This window comes from Colias eurytheme, chromosome 2, assembly GCF_061535395.1.
Source record: "Colias eurytheme isolate Ceu_HAF_F1 chromosome 2, ilColEury1 Martin Lab GWU primary, whole genome shotgun sequence".
NCBI lineage: Eukaryota > Metazoa > Arthropoda > Insecta > Lepidoptera > Pieridae > Colias > Colias eurytheme.
This window is the reverse complement of record NC_142981.1, coordinates 11,908,225-11,927,374: the sequence shown is the minus strand read 5'-3', so window position 1 is coordinate 11,927,374 and position 19,150 is coordinate 11,908,225. Positions and strand designations below refer to the sequence as shown.

At 35.4% G+C, this 19,150-nt stretch overlaps 2 protein-coding genes across 4 annotated transcripts; one reads left to right on the top strand and one right to left on the bottom strand.

Annotated features, from left to right (window-relative positions):
* Window positions 1–272: 272 nt before the first annotated feature.
* On the bottom strand, window positions 273–14,393 carry MED15 (mediator complex subunit 15). The gene is made up of 11 exons (XM_090116242.1): window positions 14,011–14,393; window positions 11,245–11,384; window positions 8,783–9,409; window positions 7,513–7,701; window positions 6,678–6,801; window positions 5,952–6,127; window positions 5,303–5,463; window positions 4,212–4,333; window positions 3,413–3,515; window positions 2,414–2,634; window positions 273–1,952 (listed from the first exon to the last, which is right to left on the bottom strand). Exons 1-11 carry the CDS (start codon window positions 14,100–14,102, stop codon window positions 1,838–1,840), a joined length of 2,070 nt encoding a protein of 689 aa, XP_089972368.1. The 5' UTR covers window positions 14,103–14,393; the 3' UTR covers window positions 273–1,837.
* A 467-nt stretch (window positions 14,394–14,860) lies between these two features.
* LOC149910714 (uncharacterized) lies at window positions 14,861–18,089 on the top strand. 3 transcript variants are annotated; one of them, XM_090108357.1, is made up of 5 exons: window positions 14,861–15,019; window positions 15,352–15,519; window positions 15,782–16,068; window positions 17,255–17,433; window positions 17,769–18,089. In XM_090108357.1, the coding sequence occupies exons 2-5, from the start codon at window positions 15,373–15,375 to the stop codon at window positions 18,065–18,067; spliced, it is 912 nt and encodes a 303-aa protein (XP_089964483.1). In that variant the 5' UTR covers window positions 14,861–15,019; window positions 15,352–15,372; the 3' UTR covers window positions 18,068–18,089. The 3 variants fall into 3 exon arrangements, with proteins under 3 accessions (XP_089964483.1, XP_089964491.1, XP_089964499.1); XM_090108365.1 differs by having other exon boundaries at window positions 15,332–15,519; XM_090108373.1 differs by lacking the exon at window positions 14,861–15,019 and adding an exon at window positions 15,140–15,246 and having other exon boundaries at window positions 15,332–15,519.
* Window positions 18,090–19,150: the final 1,061 nt, after the last annotated feature.

Here is a 19,150-nt window from a genome sequence, read left to right as displayed (position 1 = left end):
TATAAATTATAAAAACAAACATATCTCATAAAAATATAAAAATAAACACGTTGTAAACTTGTAACACAATAATAGCCTATTAAGCCTCAATAATTCAAAAACTTAACATTTCTGCTGATAGCAAATATATTTAGTAGTACCTTTGAAAATTCGCTCAAACTACAAGAAAACACATCTATTATATTGTGCAATTCGTTAATTGTACGAAATGCACAAATACCGGTCGATATAACATGCTCTGAGAAAGGGGTCGTATGAAATAAAACAACAGATTAAAATTCTATCACAAGTTTATTTTACAAAAATTATTGCTTATTTCCAAGTTAAATCTATTTTTACACTAAATAGTAAATAGTAAATTTATTAATCTAAACTCAGTAATCTGGAAAAATGGAATACGAGTTATTCCGATGATTTCATGTACAAAAATAAGAGATTTAAAAAAATCTATGATGTTATAATTTTATTTAAAATATCAAAATAAATAAAAATCCTAAGTTCAGATTTCAATTTCGCCTAACTATTATAATTTAGAATGTCGTTTTGAGGCGACTGTAAAACACTTAAACAACAATAATGCTAAAATTGAGTTATACATACTATATACAAAAAAGAGCGTGTGTGTGGAGTACACATGTCAGAAGTGAAACTTCTTCGGCAAAAAGATACCAAAATCGTCCTTTACTCCATATCGTGACGGTATTCTCATGACGCAACCTTGAAATTTTACTCTCAACGCACCTAAAGAAGTTTCACTTCAAAAACTAGATGATAATATTTTTGAGTTTTCTTGTATATTATATGCTAGTGGTAATATCTGGTATGAAATGGTAAAAAAACCCTGATTTTCTCACTTCATCAATAATCTATATTTCAGAATTTATATATTTTAAAACATTTTCGTTGTCTCAATCACTTATAGTCATACATGATACAGATAGTCTAAAATTTTAAATTACATATTATATCTTAGGAACGCAATTTTATTTGTAACTGTCATAATAATAAAAAGGAAGATAATACCAGACAAAATATTTATATAGTTATAAATAAGCTGTAAAAATAGCTGCTTTCCGTGTTTTAAATTTTATTAATTTAATGAGATAAAAAAAAACAAGATTTCTGTCAATCGCAAAAATCACTTTCAATTAACATTAATTAATATTTAAAATTAAAAATAAACTAGTATATTTGTTATCTATAAATTAATTTTCTTACACATAACATAACTCCAATTAAATATCACTCTTCAAGCCAAAATATACACAAGTTCCATCTTGACCTTGGATTTTTCAATAATTTTTTTACTTTTTTTAACAAAAACCGCCTTCAAAATGTCAGAACTAGACCCAACTTAAATGGAATTACACTTTTCACCTTCATACCACATCTGCTTTCAAATAAAAAATAAAAAAAATATGTAGGTTATAGGTTTAGGTTTAGGTTTCGAATTTCCATTTTTTGAAGTCCACGAGAAACAGATGTATGTTTAATGCATCTGCCCCTTACTTCACTCGGGGACAAGGGACTCTATAACCCGAGTGCTATCTTTTTAAGCTATTGCTTCTATCGCGGGCCTTGAGCGCGGGGACCGAATCCAGAAATTTAGTAACGAAAAACCTCACGCTCCCCACTCCGACGGGCTCGGAGGTGTGGCTTGAAGGCATAGCATGCAATAGCTTTACCGCGGCAGTCCCCGAGTGCCACACGTCTTTTATTTTTTTCTTTTAACTTTTTTTCAACAAATAATTTACTATCCATACATTTTCCATTTATTCTCTTATATTACATTATCTAATAAACATTTATAGGTAAATATATTTAATATGGTATATATCTATAGTCCCAGCGCGGGTACGGGCGTGTATGTGAGTGTTGCGGGCGCACACGCTTGTCGCACGCTCATCTCCCATGCGTTTAATAGTTCCCCCACGGAACAACGTTTTGGTAACCTGGAATTAAGTTATTATTAAGAAATAATATATTACAAGACGTATTGAGAAACTTGTTGTAAGTTAATTAAGTTATTTAAATAATTTTTTTTCGAACACTTTAGTATTATTAAAATAGTTTATGGTCGATATTATAATTGAGATTTATATTGCTGAAAAATGGCATACAACATCTGAGAAAGTACCGATAATATTGTATATTTCTAGCTGTAGCTCGCGGTTTCGCTCGCATGGTACTCAGAAAAAAGAGCCTTACTTTGTTGAGCCTGTAATTCAGACTATTATTTATCTTAGGTATTATAACGTGTTCTGTCACTTTTTGGTGTATTGGGATTTAAATACAATTTAGTATTTACTATACGTCACAGAACTACACAAACTATATATTTTTTTAATTTAAATTCCTATTTGTTGTTATTTTGTATTGAGACATATTTCATATTATAATTTATTTCCCTCACCTCGCACACCTCGCGTCCATAGCCCTTTCCACCTTCGCGAGGAACGGATGGGGGCTCTCCCTCATGGCCCGGGGGCGAAGTCTCGCGGGCGCCGACACCGGGTAGTCCCTCGGCACCGACACGTGCACTGCGGCCACACACGGGAGTCGTGCGTCGTCTAGTTGTGCTGTTAGTGTAATGGCGCCTGATATACCGTGCGCTTGGAGCGGGTCGAGAGACACCTAGAAGTGTAAGTGTGAGTGAGATATGAGATAGGAGGAAGTGGTGTGTTAGAAAGAGACGGAGAATGTGACTATGTATTTGGTCGAAGTGAGAGAAAGTATTTAGCGGCGACGCTGCCTATGACGCGGTATACTGTGCGCTTGAAATAGGTCAACTAACACCTATAAAGTAGATGTGTGAGTGAGATAGAAGATAGGAGGAAGCTGTTTGTTAGAGAAAGACAGAAAATGTGACTGCGGCGCTGCCTTAAACACATTGCTAAATACAAAAACAATAATATAATAATAATGGTATAAATGTATAATCGGTTTAATAATTAATAATCTGTGTAAAACATTTTTAAAAATTGTACGCCACATGGCAGGTCACAGCGGATCACCTAATACAATGTAATAACCCATAATACCTGTGACGCACAATAAATAATTTTTGAATTTGAATAAGTTTGAATGAGATGGAAGATACAAGAATGGCAGGTTTCACATATAAAAGGAAACAGATCTTGGATGTTATTGAAGCAGACGGCAAAGAGTATATTATGTACATGCAATATTATGAAAAATAGATTTGTGTATTAGAATTACCTACAATTCACTCTAATTAACGATTCATTACAATACAATACAAAATTCTTTATTTAACACACACATACAGAAGAAAAGAAAAAACATTTAAGACAGATACAACATGTGAAATAGGCGACCTTATCGCTTTCAAGCGATCTCTGCCAGGCAACCATTCATTCATTCATAGTTTTAAGCTTTATAAGCCACTTACTTTAAACCTAGAGTCGAGTCTTGCGATCTCTCCTTGTAAGATATCGGGTATCTCTGCTGGTGGCTCTTCATATTTCGCCAGTTTTTGTGGTGCCGGAAGGTTTCTGGCAAAATAAATAGATTATTGTTATTATTAAAAATAATAAGTTTATGGTAAGAGATTTAATAATCTCTATATATTAATTGATTTGAATTATAATTGACGCAAGGTTTCTTATGATATTGTGATGTATTTTGTATTGATAGGGTAACACTACACAATAAAAATACAATTTAGGAGTAACTCTTATTTAACCATTAATCTAACCTTATTTTGTGATATAGCCACATAAATAAATATTTATATTAGAAAACGCAAAACCAGATTGTTTCATTCATTTCTTTAAAAATCTATATCTATAAAAATGAAACCCGTTTTCCTTGGTCACGGCATCACGCGTGAACGGTTGGACCGATTTCGATAATTCTTTTTTTATTATATTCCTTGAAGTACGAGGATGGTTCTTATGTAGAAAAAACGAAAATATGTACCACGGGCGTGGCCGGGGCGAACCGCTAGTAATACATAAAATTAAAATCTATATAATATTATATAAAACTCAAAGGTGACTGATATAGTGATCTATCAACGCACAGCCCAAACCACTGGACGTATCGGGCTGAAATTTGGCATGCAGGTAGATGTTAGGACGTAGGCATCCGCTAAGAAATGATTTTCTGAAATTCTTGCGGGAACGGGGAAAAACGGGGATGCACGTAAAAAGTCGTGGGCGGAAGCTAGTAATAATATAAATACATACTTAATCTCAGGTCCGTTGAGTGCATCTAACGTAGAACCGAACGTGCGCTTGAGCGTATGATTTGCGAGCGGCGACTGGAGGCAATTGTTAACTACCTCCAGCAGTGGGTTGAAAATTTGTTCCTGGAAAGACAAAAAATGTTAATGCTTTACAAAATATTACACAAAAAACAAATTTGATGTAGCTTTCGGTCCTTTTTAGGGTTCCGTACCTCAAAAGGAAAAAACGGAACCCTTATAGGATCACTTTGTTGTCCGTCTGTCCGTCCGTCCGTCCGTCCGTCTGTCAAAACCCTTTTTCTCAGGAACACGTGGAGGTATGAAGCTGAAATTTATATCAATTACTCAGGTCTACTGTCCCTTGAAGCTGTGAAAAAATCAAACTTCTAAGCCAACGCAATCAAAAGATACAGCCGTTTATGCCGCAAATTTTCGACACTTGCAAGGGAATCAAAACCTACAGGGTGCTTCCCCTGAACTCAGAATCGTGAAATTTGGTACGAAGCAACGTCTTATAGCATAGATAAAGGAAAAATTACGAAAACCATAAATTGCACTTTGTAAACCTTGCAGGTTTGTACGGAACCCTCGGTGCGCGAGTCCGACTCGCACTTGGCCGGTTTTTGTCTATTTATTCAGTACTAACTTTTCGCCCGCGTTTTCAAAGAAAAACCCGCATAGCTCCCGTTCCCGACTCGGGAATTTTATAGGTTTTATTACATAGGTTTTATCCCGGAAATTTCCGGGATAAAACCTATCCTATTTGTTAATCTAAGTCACCCTCTATATGTGTGTTAAATTTCATTGTAATCGGTTCAGTAGTATTTGCGTGAAAGAGTAACAAACACACACACATCCTCACAAACTTTCGCATTTAAAATATTATAGTAGGAAACTTCTAAAGAATAAAATCTTAAACTCGCGTCAGGACACGTGACCTGATCGAAAAAGCATAAGACGGATACCATTCAAAAATATCAAACATGCTCAACGTTAATAATCAAGTTTTCACTTCTGTCGGCACTCCCGGAGTGCAACACGTCTTTTTTTTATTTATTGTTTAAAAAAAAATCAGCTATTAAGTTCCCTCACCTTCCCAGCGGGTGGCAAACCGAGCCCGACCCCCTCACTCCGCTTGAAGTCCAGTTTCTCAAGCACCACCTCGCACTTGATCAGTGTCTCTAGAGGCATCCGCTTGTTCGGGTTCGATAGGATGTCGAGAAGATTCTTCATTTTTGTTAGCTTTTCCACATCTAGATTGAGAATTGATTAATTTATAAAACTTGGATTGAAATTAGATTAATTTATAAAAATTGTGTGTAAGAAAATTACACTAAAATCGCAGATTCTGTGTTTAAAGTTAGTAGTAGGTACTTATACAAATATGTATATTAATAAAATATAATTCATTCTTCTTAAAAAATATATAAACAGAAGTATAATGAGCAGCATTTACTATTTACACAATACAAACAAAAAGAAAACAGATAATTGAATTGTGATCATTTATTTTTTATTATGAGAAAAGTGTTTTTAACCAATGCATTTTTCACAATTAATGTCTAAAAAAACAACCATTTTATTCACGCAAATATAGATTTCATCAACAATACCCATTTCATGATGCAAATTAAGTTTTAATATAATCTCTAACAGAAAAAAGAAAGAAAAAAACCTTTTTTTCAACACACATAACGACAAAACTTTAAAATAAAACACCGAAATAAATAAAAATACTCACTCTCCCCCTCATTGACCATCCTCATGACCATTCGTCTCAAGGGCTCTATATATTTGGACAGCTGTCGCACTTTCTCCCTGTATGCTGCTTCATCCCCCCCGGGGGACGCCACCCCCGCACCACCCCCCGGGGTGTTCAGGGACGAGGAGGGAGAGGCTACCATGCCCATGTTTACCCTACAAATATTAAAATATAGATATAAAAACTGAAGCCAGTTTTTATGAGTTAAATAAGGATAGTGCCGTAAAAATAAATCACTAGATAGTATAAAACAAAGTCGCTTTCTCTGTCCCTATGTCTCTTTGTATGCTTAAATCTTTAAAACTACGCAACGGATTTTGATGCGGTTTTTTTTTAATAGATAAGAGTGATTCAAGAGGAAGGTTTTAGTATATAATTTATTAGGTTTTAGACAAAGCGGGCGAAGCCGCGGGCGGTAAGCTAGTAATACATAATTTATTGTTGCCTTCCCCATTCATAATATGTGATAAATTATAGAAAATTAGCTGAAGTAGTAATAAAATATAGAAAAATATAAGAGAGATATACAACACACTAACATATAACGTGAACCATCAAAATTGTGGCACCTTGCAAAAATATTTCGTCGTCGTTCGTCTTTATAGAATGCATCCCAATGCTAACCCCTTCCTGCTACAGACATATTATATTGCAGTGAGACTAAATAATTTCTCGACATCGCAATAGGCAGGTCAGATGACTCACCGCTGCTGCTGAGCGTGCAGCCCCATGTGCGGGGCGGAGGGCGAGGGGCTCCCGCCTCCGCACGGACCCATGCCCCCGAGTGACGACATCGGGGACGCTAGGGCGCCGCCTAGGACTCCGCCACCTAGGAAATATTACGTTAAAAATAAGTGGTAAATGGGGAAAGTAAAATTAAATAAAAATAAAAAGACGTGTGGCACTCGGGGACTGCCGCGGTAAAGCTATTGCATGCTATCCCTTCAAGCCACACCTCCACGCCCGTCGGAGTGGAGAGCGTGAGGTTTTTTCGTTACGGAATTTCTCGATTCGGTCCCCGCGCTCAAGGCCCGCGATAGAAGCTATGCAATAGCTTAAAAGTTTTTTCATCATGAAAAGCTATAAAAGATTCTGATTCAGATGTTTTCAGGAAGACTTTAATCAATTTTTTTTTTGCAAATAAATCTAAGCATATTATTTATATTGTGTCACCTTACCCATACTTGCATGTACTTATACATTAATATTATTATATTTTAAATGCACAACAAATGTTTCATATCTAAAAATATCATCAAAATCATTTGTCATCTCCTGCTTGCTTGCTATCATGCAAAAACTGCTGTACCAATTTCGATAAAAAATTTATCAATACATAGTATAAAACAAAGTCGCTTACCCTATGTATGCTTAAATCTTTGAAACTACGCAACGGATTTTGATGCGTATTTTTTTAATAGATAGAATTGTTCAAGAGAAAGGTTTTAGTATATAATTTATTAGGTTTTAAACAAAGCGGACGAAGCCGCAGGCAGAAAGCTAGTTTAAATATAAAATACTATAGACATTTCCTACATACCCATGGACACAGGGCTCGGCCCGCCCATGTTAGGCGAGGACGCAGACGGCGAAGGGCTCTGCCGCAAGAACTGGCTCGGGGGCGGAGCCCTAGCCGCGTACCCGGCGCCCATCATCACGTCCGGCTTGCCCTGACCGCGGCTGTGCATTTGTAGCATGTTCATGTTCACCATTTGGTTGTTGGACATGCCTGTTATATGTAGATTTCACTTCTTAAAATACAACAGATATTATTTAAATGTGTTCTTACTAAATATAAATTTATAAAGAATAGAAAAAATTCGATCACGAGGCGGGACTCGAACCCGCAACCTTTCGCGCCATTCCGGGGCGGATGCCTGACCAACTCAGACACTCGTGACCCGCCAGAGCAATCGAATTTATTCTATTCTTTCAGTTTTATGTGTCTAAGGGACACACCGCGCGCCATCTATTGGGATGATTAACGTATGTTCTTACTAAATTTCCGCCCGCGGTTTCGCCTGCGTTTTCAAAGGAAAACCCGCATAGTTCCCGTTTCCGTTGTATTTCCGGGATAAAACCTATTTGTTAATCCAAGTTACCCTCTATATGTGTGCTAAATTTCATTGTAATCAGTTCAGTAGAATTTGCGTGAAAGAGTAACAAACACACACATCCTCACAAACTTTTGCATTTATAAAACATATTAGTAGGATAGGATATCAGATATGTGGATATTTAATAAGCTATGAAAATATAAAAGGCAAAGGTAACGCAAAATTTATCATTTATAATTTAAAATGAAAATCTAAAATAAAATGAATTTTAAAATTGCAAAAAATTTTCCAAGGAAAATTTAAATGAGAACTTTGTGAGAATTATCTTTTACTACTGTGGGAATTCCTTATCAATGAAATGTAGTCAGTTTTCCTGTTACATGTTTAAGTCTGGCTCATATATACCCTCTTCATATATGATATATAAAAAAGCTAGATACTTACCCGCTCTCTATTTTGGCAAGAAAAAACTCAGCTAAGTGCCCGAGTTTCACTTAGTCACGCACCATTCAGCGTCGTGGCTGGTCGTTCTTTTTATATTTTAATCGGCAGTTGTTATTACGAAGTACATGAGTGAGACATGTATTATGTCTCGTGCGTGAGAGTGAAAGAGAGAACAACTGTATTGGTGATAATGCGTTAGTAAGTAGGTATGTATTAATTACACTGTTTTTTAGTCTACTACTAGTATAATATTATATTATTTCTACTAGTATATTCATTGTTAAAACTGAATGTGATATAATCACTCACCCATCTGATTAGCCATCTGTCCTTGCATAGAATTCTGCACCATCTGGCCACTAGAGTTCCCAACTTGGTTACACTGCATCTGCCCCATGGTGTTTGCACCAGACATGGGCACTTGCATGATATTCGACATCGACATATTCGGTATCATCTGCATACCACCAGCTGCTAACTGATTCTGGAGCTGCGAAGCCATCGAATTTTGCATCGTCATCCCACCAACCATGTTATTCCCCATCTGTCCTTGATTCGGCACCATCCCCATTGGACCTCCCAGCTTATTTTGTAATTGCATATTCAATTGTGGTCTTTGATTCAAGGTCTGGAGTAGATTAGTTGCCGTTTGCGACTGTCCGCCTTGGGAGACAATTTGGCCTTGCATTGACATTCCTGGGTTAGGACCCATGACTCCTTGCTGCTGCATTTGTCCTTGGCCCATGTTCATCATTTGGTTCCTCGTCCCTTGTGACGCCATGTTTTGTAGGGCATTAATGGGGTCTGTGGCCATTCCTGGCTGGCTATTTGGACCTTGCTGCTGCTGGCCAGGCTGATTTTGAACTTGGTTGTTCTGCTGCTGGTTTTGATTTGGTCCTTGCAAGTTCGGTGCGCCTTGGTTTTGTTTCGGTTGAGCTGTGAAAATAATATTATATTCATAATTGTGAGAGATTAGTATAAATAAAAAAAAATTGTTGTATTATAATACATTTTGTTATCAGCAATATTTGTCAGTAATATCATTAATCATTTGGACACATGTTGGCTTGGGTTTAACCAGGATTAAATAATTAATAGCTTGTGTCGTTGAGAAATAATACATGTTGAATGTTGATGTTCAAAATCATCTAGTATTTTTGGAACTTTTTGATACAAACAAAATTTTATTAATATGAACTGAACTTCTTAATATTTGTTCAACATACATAGGACCAATGCATTTTACAGATATACTGAGTAGGAGAGATTATTGTCAAAAACAAAGAAAAAGAATCAAAAACAAAGAATCATTCTACTGGTGAAGGAACTATATAAATTGAAAGAGAAGCTCCCTCACTGCTTTTATTTAACTCTCTAATCTTACCTCACCAAAAGAAGCTACCAGGTGAAATGCAACGAAGATCTCTCCGAACTCTACGAGATAAAATCTGGTGTCCCACAGGGCAGCATCCTAGGACCGATACTGTACCTTATTTATACAGCTGACATCCCCGCGAACAGCAAAACAATTATTGCGACTTATGCCGATGACACCGCAGTGATATCCATCCATAAGGATCCAGGAACTGCATCTCTCATGATACAAGATCACCTCACTGAAATTGAGACATGGCTAAAACTATGGAGGATAAAAGAAAATGAGAGTAAGTCCACGCATGTGACATTTACGCTCAGAAAGGAAACGTGCCCGCCGGTAACCTTAAACAACAAAGAAATACCCCAAGAAGATAGTGTTAGATATTTGGGTATGCACTTAGACAGAAGACTGACATGGCAAAAACATATATGGACAAAGAGAAAACAACTTGATGGAAAACTGCGTAGCCTAAATTGGCTGATAGGTCACCACTCAAAATTGAAAGACAATAGTAAAATTCTAATTTACAAGACAATCTTAAAGCCAATCTGGACGTATGGCATACAGCTTTGGGGCTCTGCCAGTAATAGCAACATTGAAATCCTAGAGAGATTCCAGACTAAGGCTCTCAGAACAATACTTGGTATCCCCAAATGTATTGCAAATAAATACATGTACCTTGATCTCGGTATAGCCACAGTTCGAAAACAAATTGTCGAAAGCAGCCAGAAATATCAGGGAAGGCTAACAGTACACACCAACGACCTTGCTCAAGCGTTAAGTGGAGAGGGAGGCCAACAATACATCAGGCTAAAAAGACAGGACATTACAAACCTTGCTAAAAGATTCTAATCTAAAACAAATATAACACTAGACTACAAGGGTGGAGTCGTTGGACGAGCCCCTTGAAACAATATCATGTTCCCGGACGGAGTTCCAAACAATATAAAGGCCAATTGTTACCAAACAGATTGCCTGGTCGCAGTTATATCAAAAAAAAAAAAAAAAAAAGGTGAAGGAACTTTCAAAATCATCTAGTATTTTAGGATACACAGGCGCGGTCCTAGCCTGATATTTTGGGGAGATCACGCGGCTGTAAAAGTATGCAAATTTCGACATTCACAAGGGATTAAAACAGCTTTAAACGGTTTTTTTATAGGTGTGTGAGTGACTCCGATTCGCACTTGAACAGTTTTTGTTATATTTTGTACAGTATAAGAATTTTTTTCTATTTTATCGAGTACGATTTTGGGGGGGTCATGTCCCCCGTGACCACCCCCCTGGGACCGCGCCTGAAGATACAAACAAACGAATTCTATTAATGTTCATATGCAAATCTCAATAGATATTTGTTCTAAACAAGCCTCCATTTAGAGATTGCCAAGTTACTCACACATCTCTCGCACATGCAAAATGAGCTTAGCGATCATGTTCATGTATTCCTCTCTATTCTTGGCCTTCATGAACACATGGTTCTCCATTTCACTGCTGTTCCTCGCCACTTGCATGCCTGATCGCTGGATCACATCCTCTCTGTAATTTTTATAAAAAGTAAAAATATACCATTTATTTCAATAATTTCTTTTCAGGAAATAATTTTTTTTCTATCGTTATATTGAAGTACTTCAATAATATATAATATTTATTGTGTTATAAATCTATACTAACATTATAAAGCTGAAGAGTTTGTTTGTTTGAACGCGCTAATCTCGGGAACTACTGGTCCGATTTGAAAAATTCTTTCGCAATTAGATAGCCCATTTATCAAGGAAGGTATGTATATCAATAAGGTATATATATAAGGTATGGTAGGAGGCTATGTATCATCACGCTACGACTAACAGGAGTGAAGCCACGGGGGTGAAACCGCGCAGAGCAGCTAGTATTACATATTAAGTATTCTAACAATCTTGATTAAGATGTTAATTTTCTTTCTATATTTTAAGGTAAAAAGTTGCACTGGATGGATTTAAGATCATAAAATTGTTATTAGTGTGTTATTGATGCTGGTGATATCTAAATTAACAAAGGATCCAAGACATATTATTTGATTAAATTCAATTTTTATATACAAAAACATACTGTTTTATGGGTATACTGATACTCTAATAGAATATATCGATTAGCAATAGCCACTTTTCGGCTTCATTTTATTTTATTTTACTCTTTCATTTATTATACTTGTATTGTTTTGTTTCATGTTGTGTTGTTTTAATTTTAATTAAGTATTGTATTCTGTGTCAATTGTGTTAGTTATTATTGTGGAGTCAAATAGGTAAAACTGTACATTATAGGGCGTGGAATTTGGGGGTAGTGGGGGGTGGAGAGAGGGGGGGTGGGTACTAGGAACTTCCCCTGTAAAGGGGGGGGCGCGAAAATTAATAGTTTTCGAGATATTTACAAATTAAGTTTTGGTCCGCCTAAAGCAAAGGGGGCGCAAAGTAAGGACTTAGAAAATTTTTGATCTAAAGTGAAAATTGTATAGGAATCATAAAATACATAATTTTTATTCAAAACGCTAAAATAAGCATGTTTTTATAAAAAAAACTTTTTCTCTAAAATTATTGATGATTGATGATAAAACCTAACCTAACCTTTTCCCTATCTCCTCATGTCTTTTTTATATTGTCTCAGACACTGCCTTAGCTCCGGCGCTACGGGAAGTGCAGCCCTTCCGCCCTTGCGTGACAAAGCACGGTCGCCCGTACTCCACTTCACAGCTTCAGCTTATTGGTCGCCTTCGGCGACCAGCCTCAGCCGCTCCGCTCCGCACGGCTCCCGAGCTTTGTCACGGCGGGCGAGGGCTGCTCTCCCTCCGCGCCTCCGGCTTTTTACATACACTCTAGGGGTAGGGCAGACAAGACCACGTGGAATTCGGGGTTGACAGCTTCGGTTCTGTGGCAAGTCTTATGATAATGCAATGCTTATTTTAGCGTAACGTTTTTTAGCTAGATTCGGACTTTCGCAGCTTAATATTGAATACATAATATTCCATCATTGAAAAAATTTACATTTTACAATCCGTCATTTATCTTGGTAATTATCAAGTTTAGAGAAAAGTTGCCCCAACAAAACATGCTTTTATTAGCGTAATCTTTACGATAAAACAACACACGTAGGTATTTGATTTTTTTTTGCGCGTCGACGGAGCCCCGCTTCGCGGGGCTCCTATTTCTGTGTAGTTTTTTTTTTAAAGAAACCTAACCTAACCTAACCTAATGGCTAACCTAACCTAAACTAGATTTTTTTTTGCGCGTCGACGGAGCCCCGCTTCGCGGGGCTCCTATTTCTGTGTAGTTTTTTTTTAAGAAACCTAACCTAACCTAACCTAACCTAAAGGCTAACCTAACCTAACGAATTGAGGGTGAATATCTCCGCCATTTTTGATTTTAGAGAAAAGTTGTTCCTATAAAACATGCTTATATTAGCGTTATCTTTACGATAAAACAATAATAAATAGGTGTTAAAATGACACCAACTCCATCAAAAGTCCTGCGCCCCCTTTGCTTTAGTCCAACCCAACTAGCTTTAGTGTTAAAAGGTTATCTAGTAATCCGAATAATCGGACGATTAAATTATTTTATTCATCCGGTAATCGGACGACTAATTTATTTTATTCATCCGTTTAGGGGACGACTAGACACTTCGATTAATATTTTTGTTAAATTATAAATTGCGAAATTTTATTTTATATAATCTATTTTACAAAAACTATACTTAATAATAATTATTTTTAATGTTGTTGTTAAAAAATATACAAATTTCATAAATAATATTTAAATTATAATATTTTTTTTTTGTTAGATAGAAATGTTTTACCTGAAATGAAACGCGTTTGACAATCGCTGTAGGTCAATTTGACACTGTCATAACAGTAAGTTCGCGTTTCAAAGATAAAATGGAGTAAAATTTTCCGATTTTCAAAAATTCGTGACTCAAAAACAAAAAGTTTTCGCGCTGTGAAATTTCAGATTTAGGTTCCATAGGACAATAGCTAACCACAAAAAAAATTACGACTCTCAACTCCACGCCCTATAATGTACAGTTTAGCCGTCAAATAAATGATCTTTCTTTCTTTCTTTCAATATAAGGAAATATGGTATATGGTATACTGTTCTAACATTTGGGACTTCCCCAGGTAAAAGTAAATTACACTTACATTTTTGCGACAATTCCTTGCCTCGAACTTTGGGTCCGCCAGTTATCATCCGAAGCCATTGTGTTAAACTGCTTCAGATTTAGATTATCCATCTTAATTCTCACTGAAGATAATTAATCAATACACAATAACACACCGATGGTTTTGTATGAACACTTATTTATTGTTATGACTGATACACTCCCGACTCCGCAGCGTACGAAATCTACCTACGCTTGAAATTGTTTTAACGCTTTGAATAAAAATAAACAATTTAATATTTAATTTGCGAATTTCAAGTTCATTGTAACTTGTAGGATGCGAGCTAAATAAATGGCAAATCACAGCTTCACGATTGACAAAATACGAAATACGATTTACGAATGGCAATGGATGGCATGGGCTTGACCATTGACCACAGATAACTATATATTAGTCAGAGACATTGACTTTTGAGAAATTTGACAGATTGAATAATAAAATATTCAATGATGCCATGATGCTGAGTTTTTTGAACAAAAAATTTTCATTTTGAAGTGAATCTTCTATAGGTGCGTTGAGACTTGAGAGTAAAATTGTAAGGTCACGTCATGGCATTACCGTCACGTCATAGAGTAAGGCGACGATTTTTGTATCTCTGAATCTTGCCAAAGAAGTTTCATTTCTGACACGTGTGTTCGGCAAACACACTCTTTTTTTACATCAACGGTGAGACAAGAGATTATGAAATCGGTAGGTCATAAGATTAGAGCATTCAAACAAACAAATTTTTGTATTAAAGTATAAATAATATTTTAACGTATGTCTTACTGTTTTCCAAGTATCCAGACATAATTATTAAAATAAAAAAAGTGAAAAGTCTATATTCAAATGTCACTGTCAATGTGTGGTGATCGGAAAAAACAAAAACAGACGCAATTCGCAAACGTGAACTGTTGAATTTTTTGGTGGATTTTGATAATTGCACACACGTGCAAAACATTTTTAAAGAATATACAACTATTTTACAATAATCGCTTCAGCGGAACCGGTTAGTAACCCCTATTTACCTTTCATTGGAGGCGTTCTTAACGGTTCATTTTTATATTTCTTTCTCGCGATGAAAACCCCACAATGGATTATTTATCCTATTAGCGGGTTGTACTGATTTAAATGATAATTTGATTTATTTAAATATTCTATTTCTTGTAATAATATTAATGCAACACTGAACACTTCTGCAGTGTTTGTTATCGTATTATTGTACGTATTTAAAAGGTATTTAAATGATAAAAAGTATGTAGTTATTTTGTTAGATGTTCATCATGATAATTCAATCAGAAAAATAAAATATTTTTTGCAGTAACATGTTATAAATTACAGTGACCAACATTTTTACAAAAAATGGCCACATCAACTGTATTACGAGTAAAACGAAGACTGCAGGACAATCCCCAAGACGCTCTGGTCCTGGTTTGTAAACGCCGTAAGACTGATGCAGAGGAGATATCACCTTCATTGTTTGTTTTCAGAGGAACTGTGGATAATCAGGTATTTACAGTCCAGAAATTTTATTGAAATACTATAAAGATTTATGCTTTTATACTGCAAAAACAAATTAACTATCTATTTCTTATTTCTTAATGCAACTTGTAAACTAAACTGATGCTGATAGTGCACTTGTAGATAAACTTCCTATCTAATCTACAAAAAAACAACTTATAATGAATAGAGATTTTTGAGTTTAAGATTAAAAATTTAAAAACAATCTTGTCCACCCTTTAATCCTACAATCTAATTATTATGTATTCAGGAAACCTCACAACTCAAAACCATTGTGCCAAAAACAGAGATTAAATTGAAACCAAAAACGGATGTTGATGATATTATCAAGAAGATTCGTCAGGAACGAAAAGAAACAGCTTCAGAAAATAGATATGCCATAGTTAACTTCAATAGAGGAGTTAGAGACGAAGATGATATTAATTTAGTGGATTTAGAAGCAACCGGACATGATGGGGATGATGTGAAATTCACATATGACTTGTATACAGCTATAAAAGAGGATTTTGATATATCTATGCTTGATAATTTGGTGAGGTGAGTTATAAAATTACTAAGTAGGTATATTGTTTAAAACAATGTCTGACTATTTTTGTCAAATTTCAAGTATGTGATGCCTGATTCCACATATTGATTATTAGCCTTTGATCAGACTTTTTAAGACATATATGAATAGAAACACAAAAATGGAAAAAACCTACCAAATATAATACTAGCTTTCCGCCCACGGCTTCGCCTGTTTTATACTTTTATCTAAAACCTAATAAATGATATACTAAAACCTTCCTCTCAAATCACTCTATCTATTAAGAAAAACCTCATCAAAATCCGTTGCGTAGTTTTAAAGATTTAAGCATACAAAGGGACATAGGGACAGAGAAAGTGACTTTGTTGTATACTATGTAGTGACCCAGGGTGTATAAAATGTAGTAGCCCTTCTGGCTAACATTGAGAATCACCACACAAAAAAAAAACTATGTAGTGATGATTCCACATATTACAATTTAAAAAACTTCTTTTTGTGAATAAATATTTTCAAATTCCAAGAATAATTTAGATTTAGGAAGGTCTTAAGACTAAACATAGTAGTTTGCAATTCACTGAATAATGAATATGTTTGAACTAGAAAAGTAATACAAACGAAATACATATTATGAATATTATTCTCACTCATCTCTATTAAAATAATTGCACCTTTGTCCTCTATTATTTGTTTATATGTTTCTGAAATATGTCCAATAGACATTATCTACACTAATATGGTAAAGAGGAAAACTTTGTTTGTTTGTTTGTTTGATTGTAATGAATAGGCTCATAAACTACTGGACCGATTTGAAAAATTCTTTCACCATTCGAAAGCTACATTATCCACGAGTAATATAGGCTATATATTATCATGCTATTAGACCAACAGGAGCGGAGCCACGCGGGTGAAACCGTGTGACACAGCTAGTTACTAATATTGCTACTATTATAAAGATACAGTTTGTAAAGATGTGTTTTTATTATTTATTAAAGTGAAACTTTTATTACATCGTCTCAAACTTTTTGGTCTGTGTAGCGCATGTCGCGTGTATCGCGGCTGCCGAGTAGGTATACCTACTCGGCAGCCGACCGTCACGCAACATGCGCTACACAAAGCAGTGTTCGGAACCATTCGAACAGTTTCACTTTTACCGTGATTTCATAAAACCACACAACATTATTATTTATTATATTTCAGCATCGAGAACTACGAAACAGACCTCATCCTAGGCACATATCACAATGAATCATCGGACGAGGCTGATGATGATGATGACTCCAATGATGAGAACAACTGGCGGAACGATTACCCGGATACAGAAGCAAGTAGCATTAACGAAGATGATATGATTGCGGCTATGAAGCGGTGTGATATAGGTTAGTTTTACAAACATTCTATCTTTCACTTTTGTTTAATGTTAAAAATCCTAATATAGCCTAAAGAAGTGAGAAATTACAAAATATTACATTTTTATATTGAAATTATGAATTCTGATAAATCTAACTAGCTGGTATAACGAAAAATGGACAGTTTACCTGCGCCTGTTAATACTGGCGTAAAATCGAAACATTTTTGACTTATCCTAAAATAATTAGTTTTATTTGTTTACTTATACTTTAAGTTTCCTTTCCAAATTACTGTTCAAAGGAGGTCTGAGTTATTTTGACTAAGCCTTAAGAAAAAAATATACTAAACTTTTCCTGTAATTCAGATGACCTCTCAAGTGATGATGGCGAGGACAAAATATACAATGATCCCCCGGACTTATTCAATGAGGACGTCAAAAGATACGGAGCGGCCTACGCCAAGTATAAAGCCAGAGTCTTAGCCGAAGAAACAGAAGTCCTAGATAGCAAAAACCTCGTCCATTGTTCCAGAATAAAGGATTTGGATGAGGAATCTATAGATGGTTATAAAGATGATAGCGATAATGGTTTTTATTACGGGCAAGAAGAAGATACGGAACAATTTTGTGAACAGTATAGTGATGATGTTTATAACCCAGATTGAGTAATGAATTGATTGTTTGTTAGCTGTTGTTTTATTTTGAAAGATTCAATCATATTTATAGCCCTAAAATTTATGAGATTTCGCTGTTGTTCATGTTACCGATATATGCTGTCAATGGCTTTTTCACATGTACGTTGTTACTACTACATACATAGTATATTATTATTAGTCTGTGCTACTACGTTACAATTTGTGAACCTAACCAATTTTGTTGAAATGTGTTAGGTACTGAGATAGACAGGACTCAATAAATAGTAGCTTTGCCACGGTTTATCATCTTCATTTTTCTCCCACAATAACTACACTGTCTTGCGTGTAAAAATTGAAAGAATTTGTAAGAGCAAAAAACGAAAAAAGACAGTTTATTAAAAAATATCTATGGATGTGTAATATTTAGTAATAAGTAATAATCAACTCGACAACGTGTGTCCAAAGCGGCTTCTTTCAGGCATGGCTTAATCATTTTAATCATAAAATGCTATTCCTAGAATATTATGTGAAAAAATCGCGAAGAAACCAGGTACAGAATCCATACAAATAGTTGGATTAAGAAATTCCATCCAAGGCTTCTCTCGCGTGCACTCTGCACAGTGCACTGTATAATAATTATTAGAAATAAGAAATAGAAACACATTTATTCCCAAAAAATGATACAGTACCTACATTAAATTTCAGACAATACTTATAACTTAAAAAAAGGTATAACATTATGTGAAGTCGACGACGACGACGAATTATATTATATCAGCTGTATCACCTCAGGGAAAGGGATTACCGACTTAGCATAAATGTTACAGCTGAGCATAGCTGAGGCTGTACACACTACACTGTTATTCTGTCAGCAACATATTAAGTAAAGAGAGGAGTGACTAATATTAGGTTTTATAATTTTAATGTACGGACTAAATTATGCTATGTATTACATTATAAAGTAAGAAGGTTTTGATATATGAGCTGCTGATAGGAATGAGAAGTTGTAGGTCATCGGCATATAAGTGAAATTGACAATGTTCAATTGAGTGTGTAATGTCTGCTGTATACAATATAAATAGGATAGGTCCTAAAATACTACCTTGAGGTACT